General features: G+C 57.5%; 1 protein-coding gene across 4 annotated transcripts; it reads left to right on the top strand.

The window, feature by feature from the left end:
- Positions 1 to 67: 67 nt before the first annotated feature.
- SORBS3 (sorbin and SH3 domain containing 3) lies at positions 68 to 23190 on the top strand. Of its 4 annotated transcripts, none has more exons than XM_074355583.1 (21): positions 68 to 200; positions 4665 to 4821; positions 5137 to 5209; positions 6666 to 6859; positions 7719 to 7782; positions 10073 to 10111; positions 10561 to 10642; positions 12319 to 12409; positions 12660 to 12746; positions 12845 to 12898; positions 13747 to 13833; positions 14399 to 14445; positions 14898 to 15031; positions 15238 to 15290; positions 15383 to 15429; positions 15599 to 15713; positions 17381 to 17506; positions 18406 to 18714; positions 19551 to 19654; positions 20233 to 20339; positions 22328 to 23190. In XM_074355583.1, the coding sequence occupies exons 1-21, from the start codon at positions 97 to 99 to the stop codon at positions 22387 to 22389; spliced, it is 2136 nt and encodes a 711-aa protein (XP_074211684.1). In that variant the 5' UTR covers positions 68 to 96; the 3' UTR covers positions 22390 to 23190. The 4 variants fall into 4 exon arrangements, with proteins under 4 accessions (XP_074211684.1, XP_074211685.1, XP_074211686.1 ...); XM_074355584.1 differs by having other exon boundaries at positions 84 to 200; positions 5092 to 5209; XM_074355585.1 differs by lacking the exon at positions 68 to 200 and adding an exon at positions 1769 to 2264 and having other exon boundaries at positions 5092 to 5209.
- Positions 23191 to 23346: the final 156 nt, after the last annotated feature.

Below are 23346 nucleotides of genomic sequence, written 5' to 3'. Positions count from 1 at the left end.
GTCAGCTCAGCTGCACCCTCTACATTAAATATTTATCTTGGAGTCCAGGTAAGAGCCCTAGAGAATAAGAGAAGCTCGTTGCTGGTGACAGAGGGCATGGCCAGGATTCCTGGCATTGGAAGATCATCAGCTTCGCCATCTTTGGAGAACAAGGAAGAACATGAAAGAGATGTGGCCCTTCATCGCGAGGATCCTAACAGGTGGGGAAAAAAAAATAGTGACGGGGAAAATGGGCACATACTTTTTCCCTGAGAAAGGGAAGAGGATGGTGCCCAGGGGTGGGTAAGTGTCCCAGCTGTAGGGGAGGGAAATGCATTGCTCTCTGCCCTCAGGTGGTCCCAGAGCTCCTACCCTCCTTTCTGATGCGGTCTTCTGTGAGCAGGGGCTACCCATCCCATCCACATCCCTTCAGCTTTCCTGGAATCATAGATTCTTGGAGATCTTGAGCTCCCTACTCAGTGCAATAATTGCCTTTATGAAGATGCCCCACAATTGGCAGAATTGGAACCCCTGAAATCATTTAAAAGCTCTTCCTTGGAGACCTTGGATTTGCTTCCAAGTATGCACCCAATGGGGTCACTTCCGCTAGTACAGCCGGTCTGTTTCCCCGCTGCCACCGTGTGGACACTGGAAGCTAGGGGGCATGTCCCTTCCTCTCTCTCTCTCAAACTTCACTTCAACCTAAGCCTCTGCTCCTCCTGCTTTTCACATGTGAGATTATTTCAAGCTGGTTCACCACTACCCAGATAGCTCTTTTAAGATATAGCTAATAGCATCAGTGAGGGTATGGAGTTTAAAAATGGTCTCATCTTTCTCCACTCTTTCTTCTCAACTTTTAAGTTGAATGATGTGCCTGGAAAATAATCTGAAGTGCATGGTGACCTTGGGGTACGAATCTTACACCCAGTAGGTATACAGTAAATGGTTTCATATTTTCATAATTTATAATTGATCACTCCTCAAACAGATCTGAAATTGCCCAATAACTGTTAGCTATTTGGTTGGCTTGGGGCTTAGGGTCCCAGAGCCAAGGCAAGGGCTAAGAAGTACCCCCCAGAGGCTTTGCATTAGCAGTGAACATTCGCTAAGCACCCTCACTTTCTACAACAGGCCCAGAGTGGGCACAGAGAGAGGCTTGGGGGAGAAGGGGAAGGGAGATGGCCGGAGGGATCTGGAACTAATAGGCGCGGGCTCTTGGGACCGGTGTCAGAGCAGCGGGAACAGAGGAAAAGCAGCAAGATCAAAACAAATACGGTGTATGGGAACACCAAGACCCTGGTAACCCCATCCCCGCCAGAGGGACCCCGCCCTCATCCTCTTCAGGGGCGCGGCACACCCGGGGGCCGCTCCCTTAGGCTGATTTCCTCCTGCAGCTGCCCTCCGCGGGGCTTGCACGTGCGTGAGCACCCGCCCCTTTGCCAGTGTACGCGCGCGTGTTTGCACACGCCCGGACGCGCGCTCGTGCAGGCGTAAAATCTCTCAGCTGGGAAGGGAGGTGGCGGGGCCTTGGCTCCGCCTGCTAGGCCGCTGCCAGTGCGGCGCCCTTATCGCGGCCCCAGCCTGTCTGCATCCCGGTCCCGTCTCCGAGGCCGCCCGCTCCGTATCAGTTGCTGGCTGGACCCGGGCTCTTTAATCATTCCTGCCCTCCCTCCGTCCTGGCTCCGCCGCGCAGCGGCTCCCTTCCCACCCGCTGGAAATGCCGCTGGAAACTCTGAGTGGTGCTCGCCGGCCCCCGCCCTCGCCCCACGCCAGCCCCGCGGTGGGGGCCGGGGAAGCAGTTGGGAAACCGGAGCGGCCTCCCCAGGGACCCTGGGCGGTCCCTCCCGGCGCCGCCTCGCGGCCGGCCCGGCCCCCGGCAGGGCCCACGGCGTCCCCGCGGCCGCCCGCCCGCCCGCGCCCCGACGGGGGGCACTCGCACGCCCCGGCACGGCAGCCCGAGCCCCCGCCCTCCAGCCCAGCCCGGCCCACAGTCCAGATCGCGGGGAGACACACGCCGCCGCCCGCCCTCCCGCGCGCTTCACGGTGCTTCCCCCCAGCGCGCGCCCTCGTCCCCGCTCCGGCCCCGTCGATTCCCCTCTTCCTCCTCGGGCGCCCAGCGTCGCGGAGGCCGTCTGACCCGGTCACGAGGGCGGACGACGTAGCCCGGACTTCTCCCTGCCCTCCCTCCCCGAGGGCCCGCCGCGGCCGCGCCAGGCAGGAGCCGGGCAGAGATGCTCCTGTCCTCTCGGGCGTCCTCAGTCCCCGCCACCTGCTCGCCTGGGAAGGTAGGTGAGGGGAAGAAGAGGCGGTGGAGATGAGGCGGGGCTGTAGTCAGGGAGGGGCCCACGCCCAACCCTAGGGGAAGGCAGAGAACCCCTCCTCCTGGGGTCCTCATCCCAAATTCTGGGGAGCAAAGAGGTGATAAGTCCCACACCCCAATCCAGATAAGGTGAAATTTGAGATTACCTGTCCTTGTCCACGGGGGCTTGTAGCTGGCAGGTACCCCAGAGTGTGCCTGAGCCAAACCCCTAAGGTCAAGGCAATATTCAGAGGTGGGAAGGAGTCTGCGAGCCACAGCAGGGCTGTTTCACCTCTTCCAGCCCTTTGGACCTGGCTGCCAGGGTGGAGGGCTGCCTGAATTCTGAGAGGACCCAGGAATTTCCTGGCACCCCCTCTCCTCTGCCAGATGCGGGACCTATTCCCCTGGGCCTCCATCTTCCTTTTGAGATGTCTCCTGGTACACCCACCCGGAGCAAAACTCAGCCCTGCATATCCCCCGGATGCACCACAGGGAGCAGTGTTGGGGAGTGGCTGGCTGGACCACCAAGGATCAGCAACCCCTAAAAAATCATGTGGTGTGGGCAGACCTGCCCACCCCTTCCTTCTAGAGGGCAGCTCTCAGTGAGCCCAGCAGGGTGCGCCCCGGGAAGAGGGAAGAAGGCCTGGTCGGTCAGCTGATGGTTGGGACTGCTGATGCTGACCTCGCAACTTGGCGTCCAGCGGTCAGCTGGCCAGGGAGGGGTTGCTGCTGGAAACCAGCCTGCCCCAGCCCTCCGGGTCTCCCACTCTCCCCTGCCTCAATTTCCCCCACAAAGGGAGGGAGCACAGCAGGAACTGGGGTGTGTCTGCATGTTTTGCTTTTGGTAGGAGTCCTAATTGGATCCAGCTGGAGAGCTGCCCCTCCTCCAGCCTCTCAGCCCTCCACTCCCCCCACAGCCAGGGATGGGCACTGAAAAGCTATGTCCCCAGCAGGCCTTTTTGAATGTCAAAAGGAATTCCCACTCAGAGCAGAATCTGGGAGCTGCCCCCAGCCTTGTCTGTACCCTCCAGCCCCCCATGGCCTGAGCAGGAACTGAGTATAGGAGTAATCACAGCCCCCGGTCATACCTTCATCCCCTCTGGCCTCCATAACACACACTCCCCCACTGCACAGCCCCCACCTACCATTCAGCTGACATCCTTCTGTACCCACAGCCTCTATGCTGTTCACGTGACCCCCCACGGTACCTCCTACAAGTCACATTCACACACTGCACTTACACTCCACCACACACACGCAGCACGTCACGAGGCCCTTGCGGCCCTCCTGTGAGCCCCCAGACCCGACAGGCACACACAAGCCTAACTCTGAATAAAAACGCCAGAATTGGTCCAGTGCCGGCAGGTGGCGGAGGTTGGCTCAGCTTCTGGCCCCATCCATCGGAGAGGTGAGGTGCACAGCTCTCTGGCACCAGAGCCCTGTTGGACAGCCTCACCACCTCCGGATCCTGGATGCCCAGAGCCCTCTCCCCTGACCTAACCTTTGCCTGGGGCAGAAGAACCCAGCTGGCCGGTCAGCTCCCAGGAAGACCCTCAGTTCAAGAAACAGCCTGGAGGTGCAGGAGGAAGGGGATGCGTATGCACGTGTGTGGCGTGTGTGTGTGCACGCACATGTGTGGCACTCAGCACCACCTCTCCTCCGGAAGCAAGTCCAATTTTGCGCTCACCCACTGCTTTGCTTTCCACCTGTACCCCTCACTCGCACCCCGACCCCTCTGAGGCTTCAGTCCGAGCACAAGAGGCCAAAGGAGGGAGCTGATACTGCTTTGAGCTTAGAAGGAGTGGTTCCTGTGGCCTGGAGATGCCCCTGTGTTCTCCCGTCCCCGGAGCCTTGGCCCTGCTGGGCAGTGGGCAGCGCCCTCGCTGTTGCCTGGGGCCTCTCCCCCAGACTGAGTAACCCCTGTGCCTGCTGGCAAGCAGATGCTCACACGGGGCTTGGGGGAGGCAGAGGGGACTGAAACAAAGTCCCAGCGCCCAGGCCCTCCTCTGCCAGCTGCCCCAGTTCCCTCGGCCTTCCCTCTTGGGGAGCAGGCTGAGCTGTGCAGTGAGAGCCCCAGAGGGGCTGGCCAGCAGGCCTGTTCCTGGCCAGCCTCCCCTCCTCCTTGCCTGGCCTCCCCCTCCTCCACTCCCACCCGGAGCTCCTGCCCGCGGCCTAACAAGCAGCCCATTGTGCCTCTGGGAGCCGGCACGGGCAGCCTGCAAGCGGGTGCCCGCTGTGGCCTGTTTCCTGGGTCCTGGAGCTCCCACCCCGCTGGCCCGACCCCCTCCCACAGCTGTTCCCTCCTCCCCCACCCCGAGGTCGGAGCCCAGAGGGCACGGGCAGCCTGGCCCAGCAGGGCTTTCCTGTTCTCCTTCCTTTCCCACAGAGGACACACAGAGGAGCAGCTGGTACACACGGAGCCCTCCAACCTTGACCCGAGCATGCAGGCCCCACCCTGCAGCCTCCCAGCTGGGCTCAGCCTGGATGACTTCATCCCCAGTCACCTCCGGGCCCATGTAGGGTCACCCCCCCGGGGGACACGGGTGAGTGTGACAACAAGGGAGAGGGTTACCTTGGGCCTGTAGTTGGCGGGGACCTCTCAGGGCAGGTGGGGGAGCAGGAGGATTACAGGAATGGAGCTAGGGAAGGGGGTGGACCATCAGGCGAGAGAGTCCTGCTGGTTTCCTGAAAAAGCATGAGGCTGGCCCTGAAGCCTCACCGTGGGGTCTGGCTGTGCCCTGGTAGCCTCCCTCCCACTCTTGTGCCAAACCCTCTGGGCCTGAGCTGCTGCCGCTCCTGGCCCCTCCCCACAGGTGCCTGTGATCCGGAATGGTGGCTCCAACACCCTTAATTTCCAGTTCCATGACCCTGCGCCCAGGACCGTGTGCAATGGGTACTTCCCACCGAGGAGAGATGCTCCCAGGCACCCAGGTGGGTCTGCTCGGGAACACCTGCTCCAGGAGCCCTGTGATGAGGAGGGGTGCGGAGGGAGGGTGAAGGGCCAGAGCTTCCTGGGCCCTGCCTTCTGGCACCACCCTGGGTCAGGGTGGAGGGGCAGGAGGCGGAGGGGGGCCTCCCAGGTCCCCAGGACTGGTTAGCTGAGCTAGCTGCCCCTCCCTACGTGAGTGTGCCTGTAAGTGGAACTGCTATGGGAGAGAGCAGGCTGACACATCCCTTCCCCTCCCTCCCCACCCAGTGCCAAGGGAAGGAAGTGTGCAGGGGACATAGCCTTAGGGGCCAGGGGACCTCCAGCAGGCCCGCACAGCTTGGATTGGGGGTGGACGGTGGAGGAATGTGAGCATATGTTGGCTGTAGAAGGGGTGGGGGCCGAACCCACAGTAGGCCCTCAGGGCTGCTCCGGGCTGTGCTCACCAGCCCAGCGGAAGCTTGCAGAGGCTGCTCTGGGAGGCTGCCAGCTCCTGGGCTCCTGTGAGTCAGCCCAGCCTGGGCCACGGGGTCTGGGAGATCCTGGGGCCTCCTGGGTGCAGGCTCACCCTGAGGGCCCCCTCTCCTGAGGAGGGTGGCATCCTTTATTGAGCATTTCCTTGAGGCAGGCACTGTGTCAAGCAGTTTATTCATTTAACAAATAATTGTTAAGCACGTAGAACATTCTGGACACTGTAAAGACACTTTACAGGCCTTAACTCACTTCGTCCCTAGATATCCTGGCAAAGTAAGGTGTGATTATCCACATCACCCCAGTGCAGAACCTGAGTCTCAGAGATGTTCGGTCACAGAGGCTGAGCTGTGATTCAAACCCTGGTCCATCCTGCCTGGAAGCCCTTATGCTGTTAGACTGGCGACTTGGGGGCAGGAGTTTCTCTTGACTGTGTGTCAGGCAGTATCCTGAACACAGTCGCACACACTGGGTCTCCCTGCATCTTTGCCATGACTACCCTCATTTTACAGACGTGGAAACGGAGGTACTGAGAGGTTCATTGCTGTGTCTAAGGTCATACAGACAGCAGGTGGCAGAGCCCTAGTCTGGATTCAGGTTCTCCCCACCAGGCCCAGAGTCTTTTCTGCCACACCCCGCTGCCTCCCCAGCTGGGATGTCTGTCTCCGGCATTCCCTACAAGTGATGATTCCAGCTCTCATTCTGAAAATTCTTAGGACATCCCCAGCAAAGCAGGGGGTCAGGGTGGAGACGGGCACAGATTTCTCAAGACAAAATGCATTTCCATTCACTTTAACTGAAAAATAAACAGAGGCCTGTGCTCCTGCTGGGAATGGGGACATTTGTAGAATCTGCATCATCAACTCAGACAAACAAGGAGATGTTGAAACTTTTGAACCCGCAGGGATCCATGTTCCGAGGAGCTAAGGGACAAACAGGCGGGGGTGGGCTCCAGCCCTCTGCTAATACTCCCCTGCCTGTGCCCTACAGACCCTGCTTGGTGTCAGACCTGGCCGGGCCCTGGGAACCGGCCCTCTGGGAACCAGAAGACCCCTGCCTCCCAGCATCCCCAGAACTGGTCAGCCACGTGGACCAAGGACAGCAAACGTCGGGACAAGCGCTGGGTCAAGTATGAGGGAATCGGGCCAGTGGATGAGAGCGGCATGCCTATTGCACCCCGATCTGTGAGTCCAGGGATGGGGCTCAGGGATCCTGGCTGAACTCCACTTCCGACAATAAAGGCTGTACCCAAACCATGCCAGACTAAAGCAGGGGTTCAACCATGATGAGACTCGGGGGATCATGAGCCCCATAAAGTTACGGGCACTCTTGTGTGTCTGAGTTACACAAGTGGTCTGTGGGGGATGGAGGGAACCTAGATGGTCCCCCAGGTTCTTAAAGGTAGAGAGCCACTGCTGTAAGGCTGACCCTGGCAGGGACCCCGCCCTGAGTTTCATAGCCCCAGGGCCTGGCACAGCACTTGTGAAGCGGTTGCTGATTAAGTGACTGGCTGAATGTGAAGGGAGGGTCCCGAGTGAGAGGCCTCACAGGGTGACAGAGGTGGGAGGATCCGGGGGTCCAGGCTCAGAGGGGCCCAGCTTCTAGCAGCTGCCTGCCTCTAGTTCTCCACCTCTTCATCTGAAACTCAAGTTGGTTACATACCCTTGCGCTTGCCAGGGCTGTTTGGCGTGACACGTGAGGCAGGGGGTGTGAAATACATTCCTACCCCAACCCCCACCGATACCGTTGCATTTACTTTTCAATACATAGAAACACATGCTCTTTGTGGAAGCATCAGAAATACAGAAAAGCAGAGAGAAAAAAAAGTAAACCATCCCAAATGTCACAACTTAGGGGGCCTCACTGGTGGGGGTCCTTCCATGTATCTTATTCAAACATAACACGCCACACACTGCACGGAGCTATTGTTACCAAAGCTAACACAACAGCCCACCCGCTGGGGCTTCTGTGGCCGCCAGTGAGGAGGAACTTCTGGGGCTTGATGTTGGGGCAGTGGCCTGACTTTGCCCTCTCTGATCCCAGAGTGTTGACAGCCCCAGGGACTGGTACCGGAGAATGTTTCAGCAGATTCACCGGAAAATGCCAGGTGAGACACCCTTCTAGGTGCCCACTCTGCCTGATTGGGCTCGGGCCCCTGGGGCTTGGGGAGCGAGAGGTGGGAAAGGGAAATTACTGCTCAGGGAGGTCTTTCCACCCACACCAGGCTCTGTGGTCAGTGGTCACTAAAACAGGCCAAAGGAAGGATTCGCTGCCACCTTTCTCCCTGTCCTGAGGGAGCAATGACCAGACACCACCCCAGGTGTCCTCTGAGGATGCTGGGAAGCCTCGAGGTCACACGTTCACTCAGGCAGTCACTTAACCCTCTATTAAGCATTTACTGTGTCAGACGCGATTCTAGGCGCTGAAGATAAAATGGAACAAAAAAGAATGTCCCTTGGGGGAGAGTATAGCTCAGTGGTAGAGTGTGCTTAGCATGCACGAGGTCCTGGGTCCAATCCCCAGTACCTCCATTAAAAGACAAATCAACCAATAAATAAACCTAATTACCACCCCCCTCAAAAAAGCAACCAAAATTTAAAAAAAAAAGAATGCCCCTGCCCTAGTGAAGTTAAGACAGAGGAGGAATGCAGAATAAACAGATAAATATTTAATGTGGCAGATGGCGGTAAGGACTAGGGAGGAGAAGGCCAGGGGAGTGTGCGGTGCAGGGAGGTGCAGGGCCGTGCAGGGCCCGAGGAGGAGCACTGCAGTACCCGGAGCACCGGGGTCCTGGAGCAGAGCTGGCGCCTGGGGGCCCAGAGCAGAGTCAGCTGGTGTGATCCGGAGCAGCAGGGAGAGGCTGGGCTGGAGTGAGAGGGCGCATGGTGGTAGATGGGTTACGAAGGTGAAGGTGACACCTAGGGCCTCTGGGGCCATTATAATATAAGGACTTTGGCTGTTACTCTGAGAGAGCTGAGGAGCCACTGGGAGGTTGAGCAGAAGAGTGGGTGACGTGCTCTGACAGGCGATGGCTGAAGAGACTCAGTTTGCCTGCCAAGTGACAAAGAGATGGGACAGGTGGAGGCGGGGGACCGGTCAGGAGACCTGGCTTTAACCCAGGCTGAAGACAGCGGTGTCCCGGGCCAGGGCAGTAGCAGCGGGCCTGGTGGGATTTCAGAGACAGAGTCATGGGAATCTGCTGATGGATTGGACGTGGTAGGAAAAAGAGGAGTCAAGGGTGACTTTAAACCTGAGCGAGTTGATGGAGTTGCCATTTATAAATGCATATAAATGCCGGGAAGACTGTGGGAAGTGCAGGTCTAAGAGGCATTCAGTTTTAGATAGGGTTTATCCAAGTCTGTAGTTCAAGGGCGAGGCCGATGCTGCTGAAAATACCTAGGACTCAAAGAGATTTTGATTAAAGCTCCCCAAATGATTCTGATGTGCAGCTAAGGCTGTGAACCCCTGGATCAGGTAGCATTTTTAAGACAAAAGACTAGACAAGATCACCTAGGGAGACGGAGAGGCAGAGGCCCAGGGACCGAGCCCTGAGGCACTTGGTTCAGGAGATGGGCAGGAATCAGTTATGCAGCCCGGAAGGTGCAGCTGGGGAGGGCAGGGAAAACCAGAGTGGTCTCCCTGAAGCCGCATGAAAGGGAGTTTCAAAAGGAGGAGGTGGTCCCCTGTGACAGATGCCACTGATGATCAAGTAGGACTGACCATTTGATTTGGAAACGTGGAGGTCACTGGGGTCCTTGATGAGGGGAGTTCAGGCTGAAAGGGGAGACAGTGAGTTCCGTATGGTCAACGGTTTGCTGCAAAGGGAAGCAAAATCCGAGAGCTGGAGGAAGGTGTGGGATCCAGGGAGGTGGTTTTGGTTTGCATTTAAGGTGGGAGCAGTGGCAGCATGTCTGCCTGCCAGGGGGCCCACGTAGGCTGGCTCGTCAGTAGCTTTTCCTAGAAGGCCCCAGAAACTCCTGAGCACTTGGAGGAGTGGGTCTGGGCAGAGGGGGAAGGACAAGCCTCTAGGAGAGGGTGCAGAAAGGGAAAGAGGGCGAAGGGGAAGTGGAATTCCCCACACTGACCTGTCGAGGGCAGGTCTGCAAAGGCCAGGGAGAGGGCGTGCGTGGGAATGTGGAGAGGGAGGAGCCGGAGGGTTTGGGCCAGGCTGCTGCCCCTGTCGGCTCACTCACACCCTAAGTCAGCCAGAGGCATTTCAAGCCCTCCCCAAAACAGCCCTCCCAATTCCTTCCCTCCCTCAGGACATTCTTCAGGCTCTGACTCAGGCCCTGGGCCCTTGCTCTCGGCAGGAGGGAGGTGGGGAGCCACGGGGCAGCCTCACGGGGCTCCCTGGCCTGCTGCCCCAGTCCTAACCTGGTCCTTTTTCACTCCCACAGACCTGCAGCTGGACTGGACCTTTGAGGAAGCACCCAAAGGTGAGGGGGTACATGTGGCCCACCCCAGCCTGGCTCCTGCATTTGCCTTTTTCTGCAGCCACGCCTGACTTGGGGGCTCCCCAATTGGCTTAGTTCAACTTGAGAAGTTTGTGTAGCTCATTTCCGTGAGCTCCAAATCCCCTGGAAGATGGTAATTAAGAGCCTCAGCTTCACTGTCCAGGGAATGCCTAGCATTGGCCGTGATTTCTCTGGGCCTCTCTTACGTCACCTGTGAAATGGGGTCACCCCAGAGATGTTTTGAAGGTTTAGTAAAGAGTGTACAGCTCTTGGCACCACGCCCACATTTAGCAGTCCAGAGCGTCACCCCTGTTCCCACGAGCCACCCAGGAGAATGGGTGGGTGTGGGCACCAGAACCTTCAATAGTCACCCAGGTGCCCTCAACCCCAGCTCTCACCTTCCCCACCCCTTCTTGTCTTCTCACTTTCAGTGGCTCCAGGGTCCCAGCAAAGGCATCCAGGGCCCCAGCAAAGACTTGCTGCCAGGCCAGGCCAGACGTCTTCTCTGAGTGGGTGAGCTATCCTGGGGCAGAGGCAGGAAGGCTGCGGAGGGGCTTGGGCGTCCTTGTGGGGACTGGCACCCCCTGGTGGGCAAAGCCAGTGCAGCCTCCGAGCAGGCTGGCGGGCTCCCCCCAGGGCTCTGCTCCAGATCCTCAGGGTCCCCACTGCTCCAGATTCTCCCGTCCCCACCAGAGCTAAAGGGGAATGGCGGGGGCAGGGGTGGGCTTTGCGCCATTCCTGGTCAGGAATGCCCATGATGCCTTTGTGGTTGGTGGCAGGAACTCGTCACCCCAAAGACCCACGCATTGTGTTGGGTGGAGAGCGGGGCGGCCCACAGCTAGGCATGGACCTTGACCATCCACTCTGAAGCCTGAGAGGAAACAAGGGGTATAGAGGGCCCAAGCTTCCTCCCAGAGGCCACTGAGAGAGGAACCCTCCAGACAGGACTAGGACGCTGTTCCTTTTCTCTTTGCAAATGGCACGGGCCCAGCCCGGGCTGCCAGGGCCCTGAGGGTTCAACTCAACCTTCTTCTCTGTCGCAGTGTAATCAATGAGTTTCTTATTCCTTTGTGGGGAGGGGGTATCCTCACTGGCATAGCCTTAGCTGGGTTGTGGCTCTTGGCATCATCAATAAAATAGAGAGAAGAGCTCAAGATTTGGACCCAGAGTGCTAGATTCAAGCTGGTGTGCAGCCATTAGCCATGTGACCTTGTCAGCTTAACGCATCTAAGTCTCACTGTCCCCATCTGTTAAGTGGGGATCAAGGTGGTCGTGAAAATTCAGGCACGTCGTCAGTCTCCACAAACAGTATTAGTCCACAGGCTTAATTATGACCAGAGCGCCCTTAAATGGGAACAACGTATTCCATTCTCCTTATCGCTGTTGTCACTGACGCTGTTTCTAGGAGAACAGAGTCATAGTTACAGCCGACGCATCCTGACCCTCCCATCCAACATTCCATCATTTGATAAGCTTGGCACACTGGTTCCGCTTGGTGGAAACATTCAACCTCAGCAGAGGCTGGAACGTTTAAGCCATCTAGGAAGGGCACCCTGGAGGGGAACTAAGGCAGATGTGACAGGTCGTATCACTAACCCAGCTCCTCAGGGAACTGAGGCCCGCGGAGCAGAAGTAACTCGTCCAGAGCTCCCAGGTCGGGCCTGCAGGCTCTGCCCCGTCCTGAGTTTTCCTGGGACTAAGATGCAGTCCCACATCCTTGGGCATGGAGGCAAGACCACTCGATCATGGCAGCCAGAAAGACCAGCTTCATCGAAGCTGCACAGGCGCTCATGCTCACAGTCACCAGGCCAGACAGAACACCAATGCGGGGCATTTCCCCAAGGCCAGCAGGAAGGGGCCTGGCCCCTCCGAGATCTGCTCCCTTCTCCTGGCTGTCTCATGTACGTTCCCTCACCTAAGCGTCACCACACACTCATGAAGGTGGAGGTCATTCCCATATTATAGGTATAGAATCTCAGGCTCTGAGAATTCATTAACTTGCCCAAAGGTGACACAGCCAAGCGGTGGAGCTGGAATTTGGACTCAGAGCTCATCACGTTACTGTGTAACACGGCTTCCACAGCCTGGAGCAGGTGGGGAGGGGGCGCAGCTCCCTCATCAGGGCTTGTGCTCATTGCGCCTCAGTTTCTCTAAAAGGACACTGAAGAGATGTCCTTCCCTTTCTTTAGAAGAAGCTGGGACCTCCCTGAACAGTTTCTCAGAAGCACCTTCAGTCGCAATCCTGGAGCTTCCTCCTCCCTGCACCAGACCCCAAACCAGGTAGCCCGCCCAGCATCCTCCCCGCACTGGCCCCAGCGCCATGCTCTTTGGCCAGGGCCCCTGCTGCAATAGCATCAGTAATGGCTTTTTTCCAGCTTGGGGCCTGTGTAGCAGGAGAGCCCAGAACCCTTAGGAGAGCACTGACAGGCACTAGGGTGGGACAGCATCCTGCAAGCTGCTTTTTGAGCCTGGCCAGTGTGCCAGTACTCCCTCTATTCCAGCTGATGCCCACCACCCCCACCCCATGCAGGTGCCCAGACGCCAAGAGAAAGCAGACAATGTCTGGACGGAAGAATCTTGGAACCAGTTTCTGCAAGAACTAGAGACTGGGCAGAAGGTGAGTGTCAGCCTGGGCCTCTGGAAGAGGATGCACCGGCAGCTGGTGCATTTTGGGGAGCAAGTTCACCCCCTCTGACTCACCCTTTCCACTCTTAGCCCAAGAAACCACTGGTAGATGACCCAGTTGAGAAGCCCTCCCAGCCCATTGAGGTGAGTGCTGCAGAGTAGGTGGGCGGGAGGGGAGGCAGCATGTTGGGGGACCAATGAGGGAGATTCTGGGTGGTGTTGGTCTCAGTGACCATGGGTGAAGGCCACAGACCCAAAGCTCAGACATCTCCAGTCCCATACAGTTTACCTCTGTATCCTCAGCACCCAGGACAGTGTCTGGCATACAGCAAGCGCTCAGTAAACATGGTTTGAACACTGTGCTGATCAAAGCAGATGTGAGAAAGGAGTGGTCAGTGTGGACTGGAATTGTCAGGAAGTATTAGAGGTGGAGCTTCGAGGCTAGGCAGAAAGAGGGCACTCAGGATGGGGGAGACACAGGCAAGAACTGGAGAGGCCTGTGTGTGTGTGTGTGTGTGTGTGTGTGTGTGTGTGTGTGTGTATGAAGCTCAGGTGGCCAGATGCGCAGTGGGAGGGAAAGCAGCTTGGGGACAGTGAAGCCAGCCTGTGGAAGGCCATAGAAGACTTGATGGGAGAGGAAGTAGGGAGCCCAGAAGGCTCTAGAACAGAGAATTAATGGCAGAAAATGGCCCTGAGGCTCTCCCAGGGAGTACAGGAAGGGTGAGCTGGGTCAGCGGGGTGAGCGGGAGGGGCCTGTGAGAGTCTGTGGCAGGGCCCTCCTGACACCCTGAGACACACCTCCTGGCAGGCCCAGAGGTAGGCAGCCTGGCCTGGCCCTGTGCCCTGAGCCTGCCCTTTACCCAGGCACCCCGTACTTTGTCCAGCTGCCCACTGAGCTTTTCCCGTCTGACCTTTGACCAGGGCCCCCCATGGTGCGCTCCCCGCCCCCCCCCCTACATCTGCCCAAGTCTCTCCCCCTAACCTGCCCCCAGGTCCTGCTGGAGAAAGAGTTGGCCAAGCTGAGCGCAGAGCTAGACAAGGACTTGCGGGCAATTGAGACTCGGCAGCCATCCCCCAAGGTACCTCCCGGTGGACGCAGGAACCCAGAGCCACGGCAGCCGGGCTGCGGTGGGAGGGACAGGCCGAGGAGAAGTGTCGTCTCCAGCCGCACTCGTGCGACCCTGGGCAGACTTCATCCCTGTCTGCTCTCTACTCCCTGAAATGCAGGGCGTTCACTGTTCCTAGTGACCCCTAAGAGCCCTTCCAGGCCGACTCCACGTCAGCCTGCCGTCCGGTGCCGGCTGGGGGGCTAGTGGTGTCCCCCACCCCTGCCTCCGCCTCGTCCGGGTCCGGCCCCCGGGGCCTCAGCCCGCCGGGACCCCAGCCCCTACGAGGCAGCGGCTTCCCCGGCCTCCCTCCTCCTTCCGCACCCGCGGTTCTCCCCCGCCCGGCCCCTCGCTCCTCCCGTTCCCGGCCCGCCGCCTGCGCCGGCGACTCTAGGACCCCGCGTCCCTCCCGCCCCTCTCTTCCCCTCCCTCTCCCCCCTCCCACTCCCTTCCGAGCCGCAAACTTTTCCGGAGGCGGCGGCCTCGGCTGCGGCGGGACCGGCGTCCCGGACCCTGACCGCGCCCGTCTCCCGCACAGAGCTCGCAGGCGCCCCGGCTGTGCCAGGAGCCGCGGCCCCCCGCGCGGTGAGTGGCGACGGAGCCGGGCGGGGCGGGAGGGGCGCCGGCGGGGACGTGGCGCGGGGAGGGGGCGAGCCCCGTGTCGCCGACGGCGGGAGGAGGGGCCCGGAGCGCGGAAAGTGGCCTCCGGGGACCCGATCCGCCACTGGCCGCCAGGGGGGCCACCCCTGCCCGGCAGAGGGAAGCCTGCCCCCAGCTCAGGACTCGGGTCGCACTTGCCAGGGGATCCCGCGCGCACTCCCGCCTCCCCCACCCCGGGCCGCACCCTTTCCCGGCCTTGACCGCTCAGGAAGTAGGACATCCTGCGAGAGCCCCGGACCTAGGAGACGCCTTAGGAGGAGGCAGTGGGAGATGGCGCGGGGGCGGGGGGGCGGGGGACGACTTTTGGGCGGTCAGGGGTGAGCTGGGTAGTGTGTGAAGCTCCAAGCAGGTGGCTCACTCGCTGTCACCCCGCGCAGCCCGGCCTCCGCTTGGAGCTCCAGCTACCCGAATGCACTTTACCAGGGCTCCTCCCTGAGACCCCACAGGATGGCGGATGGAGGAAGCCCCTTCCTAGGTCGTAGGGACTTTGTCTACCCTTCCTCAACCCGAGGTAAGGACCAGATTCTGCTCTTATTCTAACCCAGACGCCCACCACCACTACCATACCAGATCTGCTGGTGCTGGGGGTGGGGCAAGAAGGTCTTCCAGCCCTCTGCTTCCACTGAATCCTACCCCGGGAGGGGAGGGGAGCATAACCCTATCCCAAGCGCGCCCCACCCCATGGCCTTGCCAAGCTGAAGCAGTGCTTCTCCACAGATCCTAGTGCCTCTGAACGAGGGGCCAGCCCAGCCAGGAAGGAAGAGAAGAAGGTAAGGGGAGGGTGGGAGCATTAGGGTCAGGGTGCAAGGAGGGCCTGGGGTGGGACTGAGGTGAGCCCCTCTGTCCTCTCTCTGCTGCCCAGAGGAAGGCCGCCCGGCTCAAGTTTGACTTCCAGGCACAGTCCCCCAAGTAAGTGCCCTTCTCTCCCCTCTCCTTCCCTCTAGGGAAGTCCGGGTGGACCAGGCTGCAGTGGGCTCCCCAGAGGGTGGAGGGGACTCTGGGTACGCTGGGCAGGGTCTGGAGGGAAGGAGGACCAGGAGGCCCTCAGCTTGCTGAATGTCTTTGCTCTGGCCTTCAGGGAGCTGACTCTGAAGAAGGGTGACATTGTCTACATCCACAAGGAGGTAGACAAGAACTGGCTGGAGGGGGAGCATCATGGCCGGCTGGGCATCTTCCCAGCTAATTACGTGGAGGTGAGCAGGGGCCTGGCTGGGGTGTCGGATGGCCTGCAGAGACTTAAGAGATGCAAACCCCTTTAACCATCCAGGGCCCCCTCTCCGGAGATGGCTGCTCCCTCACATTTGGCAAATTTCCTAAGATGTAAAACTGTGGGCAGGGGCTCGAGTCTCAGCCTCATTCATGCCCTTAGGAAGTGTTTGTTAAATGAGGGCTAAAGGTGGAGCCCAGCCCACAGGGCAAGAACCAAGTGACCCAGCTCCTGCACCAGAGGCCACCAGCCCAATCAGCATCCCAGGCTTTCAATACTCAGAAGCCATCTCTCTTAAGCTGTCTTTGAAAAGAATCCTAATTACAACTTCCAGGAGTATGATGTGTGCGGCAGCCCACAAATCACATCTACTCTCAGCATCTCCTTTGTGTGTGTTATCTCCCTTGTTCCCCTCATTAACCTGGGAAAGGGATGGATTATCCCCATGTTACAGATGCACTTGCTAAGGTTCAGAGATAAGTTGTTATGTAGGAGATCCGGATCTGAATCCAGAGATAGGTTGTAGATTTGATAGACGGCTATAGGTTATCTTTATATTTGCATCTTTGAAAGAATTTCAAGTTATCTAATTTGTTGGCAAAAAGTCGTTCATAATATTTTCTTATTGTCCTTTTAATGTCAGCTCCAGAGGCATGTCCTTTCTCTCGTTCCTGATATTGGCAATTTTTGTCTTTTCTTATTCTGGTTAGAGATTTGTTAATTTTATTGATCTTTTCAAAGAACCAGCTTTTGATTTCATTGATTTTTCTCTGTTTTTGTTTTCAGTTTCATTCATTTCTGCCTTTTTATTATTTCCTTCAGCTTGCTCTAGCTTCTTTTTCTAGTTTCTTAAGGTGGTAGTTTAGGTTATTGATTTGAAACCTTTTTTCCCTCATGTTATCATTTAATGCTATAAATTTCCCTCTAAGCACTGCTTTAACTATATCCCACAGATCTGGATATTTTGTTTTTTTCATTCAGCTGGAACTGTTCTGATTTTCTTTGTGATTTCCTCTTTGACCCATGGGTCGGGTTGTTTAATTCAGGCTCTTGGTTTCATACGCATCAGTAGACCTCCCCTACCCTCAGAACGATGTCCCTGAGCCTGAAACTCCAGAAAGTACATACAGTATTCCACGTCATCAGTCACTTACATCTTGGTATGAAATAGTTTATTATCTTCTTGACTTTTCTGAGTAGGGTGAATCGAAGAGAGCATGGGGACTCTGGCACCTGGTGGGGTGCAAGGGGAGGAGGAAGAGGGACACGTGGTTCTCAGCGGTGGTGAAATGGTAGATCCTCACTTTTAGAACAGGTCACCAGGAGTTCCCTGCTCCTTGAAACTCATTTGTTTCTGTGCTCCAATTTAAGCTGTCTCATCTATGCACTGCCACTGTCCACTCTAATAATGGCCACTCCACATACCTCTGGTGGTAATTCTTTTTCCAGGAACATTCTGGGACTAACCACCCCCTTGGCTGTGCTCACGTCTGGCCACCCCCAGGCCTGTGTCTGGTATCTGTCTCCTCCCTGGCCTGGGGACAGATCTTGCCCATCCCGCCCTCTCTTTGTGTCCTCACCCTCCCAGGAGCCCCAGGTCTGTGCCCAGGTCATGCTCAGGCTGAATCTTTCTCATGACCTTTCTTCCTGCAGGTATTGCCGGCAGACGAGATCCCCAAGCCCATCAAGGCCCCGACTTACCAGGTGCTAGAGTATGGAGAAGCCGTGGCCCAGTACAACTTCAAGGGGGAGCTGGAGGTGGAGCTCTCCTTCCGGAAGGTGCGCCAGGCCAGGCAGGACGTGGGGGGGCAGGGCAGGGGCAGGTGAAGACAGAGGTAAATAGGTGGGAGTGAAAACGTGTTTTAAAGAATCAAGTATACCCATCTTCACTCAGTATTTCAAAATTCCTCCTGATCTCTTTGGATATATTTCCCTTAATTTAGCCCATTTTTGAAAAATTGATTACTTCTAGAATAGTTGTGCTTTTTTCATACTGCAGGTTGGCAGGCTATGCGGGTCACAATCAGCATTTTTAAAAGAATAGAATGGAAAGATCAGCATGTTTTGTGTGTAGAAAGGGAATTTCATCAAACTTTTAGGCAGTTATGTATATGTGTGTATGTACTAGAATGCCATTAAAACACATTTTTTTTTACCATAGATCACGGTCCAGAAAGCTTGGAAAATGTTGTCCTAGAAAGCAGGGAACTAGTCTCTGTTGGTTGATTTTGGGGCAGAGGCCATGAATACCCCCTAGTGAATGTTTCCCCGGAAGAGCTGGCCCCAGGAAGGAGGAAGCTGGATGGAGAGAGGTGGGGGCAGGAGGGAACCAGAGACCATCCTCCCCAGGGGAGCCCCAATAATGTCAGTCAGCATGTGGGCTTGAGGATGCACCAGCTGCCCTTGGGGAGTTTGGTTTTTGATGCAGTGGTGACGGGATCCCCTGGGGAGGAGTTAGAGAGACAAGACCTGTCATGGCAGTTGTGGTTAATGCCTGCCCAGTGCTTCTTACCTGTCTGCCGTTGAGCTGTGTGACCTCCAAAAACTTGCTGACCCCCTCTGAGCCCAGTCCCAACGTGGATGGTGTTAGGTTTAAATGAGCCTGCCCAACACAGGCATCCTCAGCTGCGTGGCGCTGGGGAGGGCCCTGCAGATACTCACTCCCTCTCTGCGACCAGGGGGAGCGCATCTGCCTGATCCGCAAGGTGAACGAGCACTGGTATGAGGGCCGCATCTCGGGCACCGGGCGCCAGGGCATCTTCCCTGCCAGCTATGTGCAGGTGAGCCGGGAGCCCCGGCTCCGGCTCTGTGACGACGGCCCCCAGCTCCCTGCATCTCCCCGCCTGACCGCCGCCCGCCTGGCCTGTCACCCCAGCTCCCCGTTAACGCCACGCAGCCCAGCTGACCCCACCGACTGGGGGGGCCGGACCTCCCCCCGCCGCACGGGCTTCTCTTTCCCCGCCCAGGAGTCCAGACCCCCGACCCAGGTAAGGTGACCCGCCTTAGATGGGAGAGCTGAGCCCTGTTCCCCGTGCTGTTTCCCCCATTCCTGTGATGGTCTACACTTTGGAACCCCTCCCATACTGGTTCGGACAGACTAGTGGGGTGACTGCACAGTCCCACCCTGGCCTGGAAGACTTCAGACCCTTCCAGGTGGTTCTGCCCTAAGCTGCAGCCCAGGGAGGCAGGGGTCTCTAGCTGGGACCCCAAAGTCAGCCCAGGCCTCCTGACCTTCCAGAATCCACCCTTGGGATTTACCTGTATCAGCTTCTGGGGCAGGGTGTGCTGGGAGTCAGGGGTCTGCCATTCACCTGCTGTGTGACCTTGGGCAGGTGACTTACCCTCTCTGGAACTGGGTTTCCTCACCTGTAGAATATTCCTCACCTGCAGAATGGGGATAGTAGTTCCCGCTGCAGAGGGTAGGTGGTAGGTAGTAGCTGGTGGGTAAAAGACAGAGCCACTGGTCCTTGTGCTGACATGGCCCGCAGGCAGGTGCACCTGGGCCTGCGTTCAGCCGCTCACTCAGCGAACTGCTGTGAGCAGCCGCGGCCAGTGCACGGGCCTCCTCCCGCTCCCAGCTCTGTCTGTGCTGGCACTTCAGATTTTTATTTGAATGCTGACACTTCAGATTAGCCACCTACCCTACCTGGGCGCAACTTCCAGCACCTGTGAAGTGAAACGGTCGGACAGAGCTCCCTGTGCCATGGGGATTATGAGCTAAGACGAGGCAGTGTGGGAAGCTGCTCCCAGTGATGTGGGCAGGCATGTTCACTCCTCCCCCCTCATGCCTGCATGTGCCCACCTTCCCTCCTGTGGCCCCCAGAGTCTCGGCACCCCCAGGTCAGCTGTGTCCCATCCTGGAGGCTCCAGCCATCCCCTGGACCTGGGAACCTCCTCCCCCAACACCACTCAGATACACTGGACCCCGTGAGTACCGTCTGGGGTGCTTGGTCAGGGGTGGGGGGGCTACCCCGCAGGCAGTATGATCACACTGACCCCCCTCACACACCCTTCCCCCTAGCCCAGGGTGGATTTGGTAAAGTACCACGGAGTGCTTGTCTTTGCAGCGCTGATGGGTGATTTTGGCGGCAGGTGGTGGGTAGGGAGGCACTTTGCGGTGTTCTTGACCTTTCCCTGCCAGCCCTGGGCCTTAAAGCAAGCCTTCCACACTGAACCCCTCAGCCTCAGTCTCCCCACTGGGTTTCCAGCCCTGAGGTCAGTGCGTGTATGCACAAAGTGTGGGAACTGGTAGGACAGATTTGAAGGCCCTGCGAGCTCAGGGGAGGCAGAGTTTGGGTGATTAGGGCTTGGAGGGCAGCGAGCAGGCCTGGGGATGAGTGCACTGAAGCCAGACACAATCACCCTCCCAGGAGCTGGGCCAGGGGCTAATGGGAGTGCTGGGCCTGGGAAATTCAGAGGATGGGGCAACCTTGGTTTTAGACTATCCAGGCCTGGTCTGGGGAACATCAAGGCTATAGTGGTTGCCATGACAATGTTTCCTGCAGGTACCGGGCGATGTACCAGTACAGGCCCCAGAATGAGGACGAGCTGGAGCTGCGGGAGGGGGATCGGGTGGACGTCATGCAGCAGTGTGATGATGGCTGGTTTGTGGGTATGTGGGCCTGGAGGGGGCAGGTTGGAAGCGGGTGTCTCAGGGTCCTAGGGGGATGGGCTGGGGACAGGCCAGAAGGGGTATCTCAGGGTTCCTGGGGGGATTTGGGTGGCTGCTACTGCCTGCCAGTGCTGGTTCAGCAAAGATTCATGGGCTGAATCTACCCACCTACTTCCAGCCTGGCCCTGGCTGCGTCCCCAAAGCCAGCACTTTTGTTGTTTACCTTCATTCCCTGAAGAGGGGTGGGGCCTGGGAGGAAAGCAGCCAGGGTCATCGATGAAGTCAGCCGGACTTGGGGCAGCAGGGCTCCTGACCCCCAGCGCCCTATTCCTCTGTCTCTGGATCAGTCCTTGCAGGAGAGGGGTCCTGCCTCCTGAGACACTAAGCCCCTGATGGGAAGGACAAAGTCTCACACCTGTGTAGCCCCTGCTCCCTCCCCCACCCCCTGCTAGGAGCTAGTCTTCCCACCCCCCCCCCCCAAGAGGAGACAGAGGAGAAAGATCCCAGCCCTCTGGGCTGGCCCAAGGGCAGCTCAGACAAAGGACTAAAGCAGGAAGCCTCAGGTTGGCCTTGGCCTGGTTCAAGGTGACCAACCCAGCAGGCTTCACGTGGCCCCTTTTCCCAGAGTGGGCAGGCCTGTCCAGGCCTCAGCTTCAGAGAATGGGGCTGTCCTTAGCAATGAACAGTGTCCAAAAGCTCCCGCTCAGCAGCCAGCAGGGCCTCAGGGTTAGGAGGCTGCCTGGCCAGGGGTGGTCACAGGGCTCGTCCCTTGACCTAGCAGCCTGTCCTTTGTCGTCTGCATCCCAGCACCTCACAGCTGACCGAGCTTCTGACACACCAGTGATAATGAAGCAGCAGCTTGTTTGCAGTTCTTACCTTGGACTGTTGGTCTTGGACTGTACTCTGTGCACTTCCACTTTTGCTTTTGTTTTTTTTTTTTTTCACAATTCCTAATAAATACAAGAGATAAAAGCACCACTTCTGTGGAATAAGCCACAAGTGCTTTTTGAGGAACGGTTTAGGAGTTCAGCTTTCCAGTCACACTGGTCACCATTTTGAACAGAGCAGGTCAGGGAAGGCTTCCTGGAGGAAGCAGGGGAGCTAGGCCTTCAAGAGCAGGGGAAGGACTTGGGGAGGCACAGAGGAGAGAGAGGCAATCCAGGCAGAGGAAGAGTATCGGCAAAGCCTGGGGCAAGATGGGCCAGGGCTGCTCAGAAAGAATTCAGGATGCCCGCCTGTGGGGAAGGGAAGGCCCAGGACTTAGATTTCATTTTATTTTTTTAAATTAAAAAAAAAGTCTAGTACTTTTTTTGTGTGTGGTGGGGAGGTAGTTAGGTTTATTTATTTCTTTATTTTTTAATGGAGGTGCTGGGAATAGACCCCAGGACTTCATGCATGCTAGGTGTGCACTCTACCACTGAGCTGTACTCCCCCTGATTTCATTTTATATTCCTGTATTTTCTGGCATTTCTCTTCCTCCACCCCAGGACACAGGTTTCTTTGGGATTGTAGCAGCCAGAGGCCTGGATTTGAGTCCTGCCTCTCTGCCTGAGCAGCTGGATGCTCTGGGGGAATTCACTTGGCCTTCTCTTAGGACTTACCTGCCCTGTTTCTAAAATGAGTGTGTCATACCCCCGATTTAAGCTCTGTGATTCATTCTCCTGTTTCCTTGCTTTCCCGAGGACGGGTGGGGTTATTTAATGCTGTGTGCAAAGTAAGACATAGTTGATAAGTGCTCAGATTCGCCAATCTTACCGAAATCATGATGTGTGGCTTGGCCCCTCTGAGCTTCTGCCACTAGGGGACAGGAGTGAGGAAAAGCAAATCCTTTCTCCCTGGGACAGGGACTCGGCCTGCAGTTCTGGGCACTGCCAGCAGAGGGCAGGGCTCCCACCCGCCCCCGACACCCGCCTCTCCCGACACCCCCACCCAATTCCTGTTAAAAAAAAAAAAAGTGAGGAATGCTCTTTTTGTTTTTCCTCTTTCAGGTGTCTCCCGGAGGACTCAGAAATTTGGGACATTCCCTGGAAATTATGTAGCCCCAGTGTGAATGGTCTCCGTGGCAACTCAGAGCCCAGCCAGGATGGAGTGGGGAGCAGTAGCACTTACGGGATGGAGAGAGGACCCCCCACTCTCCCACATCCCCCTCCTCCAGGACCTGAGCTGCTGGCATCTGCACGCAACCCCAGCAGCCTTCCCCGTGGAACCTCCCTCGAAGCCCCCTGGACTGATTCCCACCCACAACTCACAAGCATTCCTCTAACAGCCCTTTTATTTCCTCCCCTACCCCACTTCCCAAATACAGAGGTCTGCTTTGAAGTGGAGACTGTTTCCAGGCCTTATTGAGACCAGGCCCCCGAGTCCCCCACCCCACCCTGCTATGGCGTTTCCTCTAACAGGGACTGGCTTCCAGCTTCACCCCCATGGGGTTCCTCTAACAAGGACCAGCTTCCTAACCTAACAGAGACCAGAGGCCCTCTGCGCCTGGAGGGGATTCCTCCCCTTTCACTCCAGCTTGCCTGCCTTCCCCCTTGCCTTCTGCTTCCAGCTGGGCCTGGGAGTGAGGTGGGGGATGGACGCAGCACTTCCTTAGCTTTCTCCAGGCCTGGCGAGAGGCCTTGCCCCAAGGCCCCCTTGTCGCTAAGGCTGCCAAGCCCTGGGCCTCGCCTGTGCTTAACTGCCCTGCTGCTGTCCTGACCAGGGTAGGTGCGGCCCCCGAGGACTGGCCTACCCCAGATGTCTTCCAGGGAGACCGCTGTGTGTGTCCTGCCTGCTCAGCTCCCCCAAGTCCACTCTGGAAGAGAATGTAAAATAAATCTGGCTACCAGGGACCTTGCGGTCCTGTTCTGTTCTTTTGGCTCCTCCTGCTTAGAATTATGGGAATTCTTTCTGCAGCGGCTGTGCTGGGAATCAGGTGGGCTGTGAATGAGTGAATGTGTGTGTGTGGTGAGGGGAGGCTGGAAAGGCACCATTATTATCTCTAAAGATCTCAGGTCTCAGGCAGGAC

The sequence above is a fragment of the Camelus bactrianus genome, chromosome 31 (assembly GCF_048773025.1).
Source record: "Camelus bactrianus isolate YW-2024 breed Bactrian camel chromosome 31, ASM4877302v1, whole genome shotgun sequence".
NCBI lineage: Eukaryota > Metazoa > Chordata > Mammalia > Artiodactyla > Camelidae > Camelus > Camelus bactrianus.
The sequence above is the reverse complement of the archived record's forward strand: the minus strand, read 5'-3'. Positions and strand labels throughout refer to the sequence as shown.

What these genes read in the sequence shown, in the direction of transcription:
- SORBS3 (XM_074355584.1), top strand. Translation starts at nt 97, where the DNA reads ATGGCCAGGATTCCTGGCATTGGAAGATCATCAGCTTCGCCATCTTTG. An exon ending in CTTTGAGGAAGCACCCAAAG is followed by an intron (nt 10,112 to 10,560) that starts GTGAGGGGGTAC and finishes TCTCACTTTCAG; the next exon opens with TGGCTCCAGGGTCCCAGCAA. An exon ending in TGATGATGGCTGGTTTGTGG is followed by an intron (nt 20,340 to 22,327) that starts GTATGTGGGCCT and finishes TTCCTCTTTCAG; the next exon opens with GTGTCTCCCGGAGGACTCAG.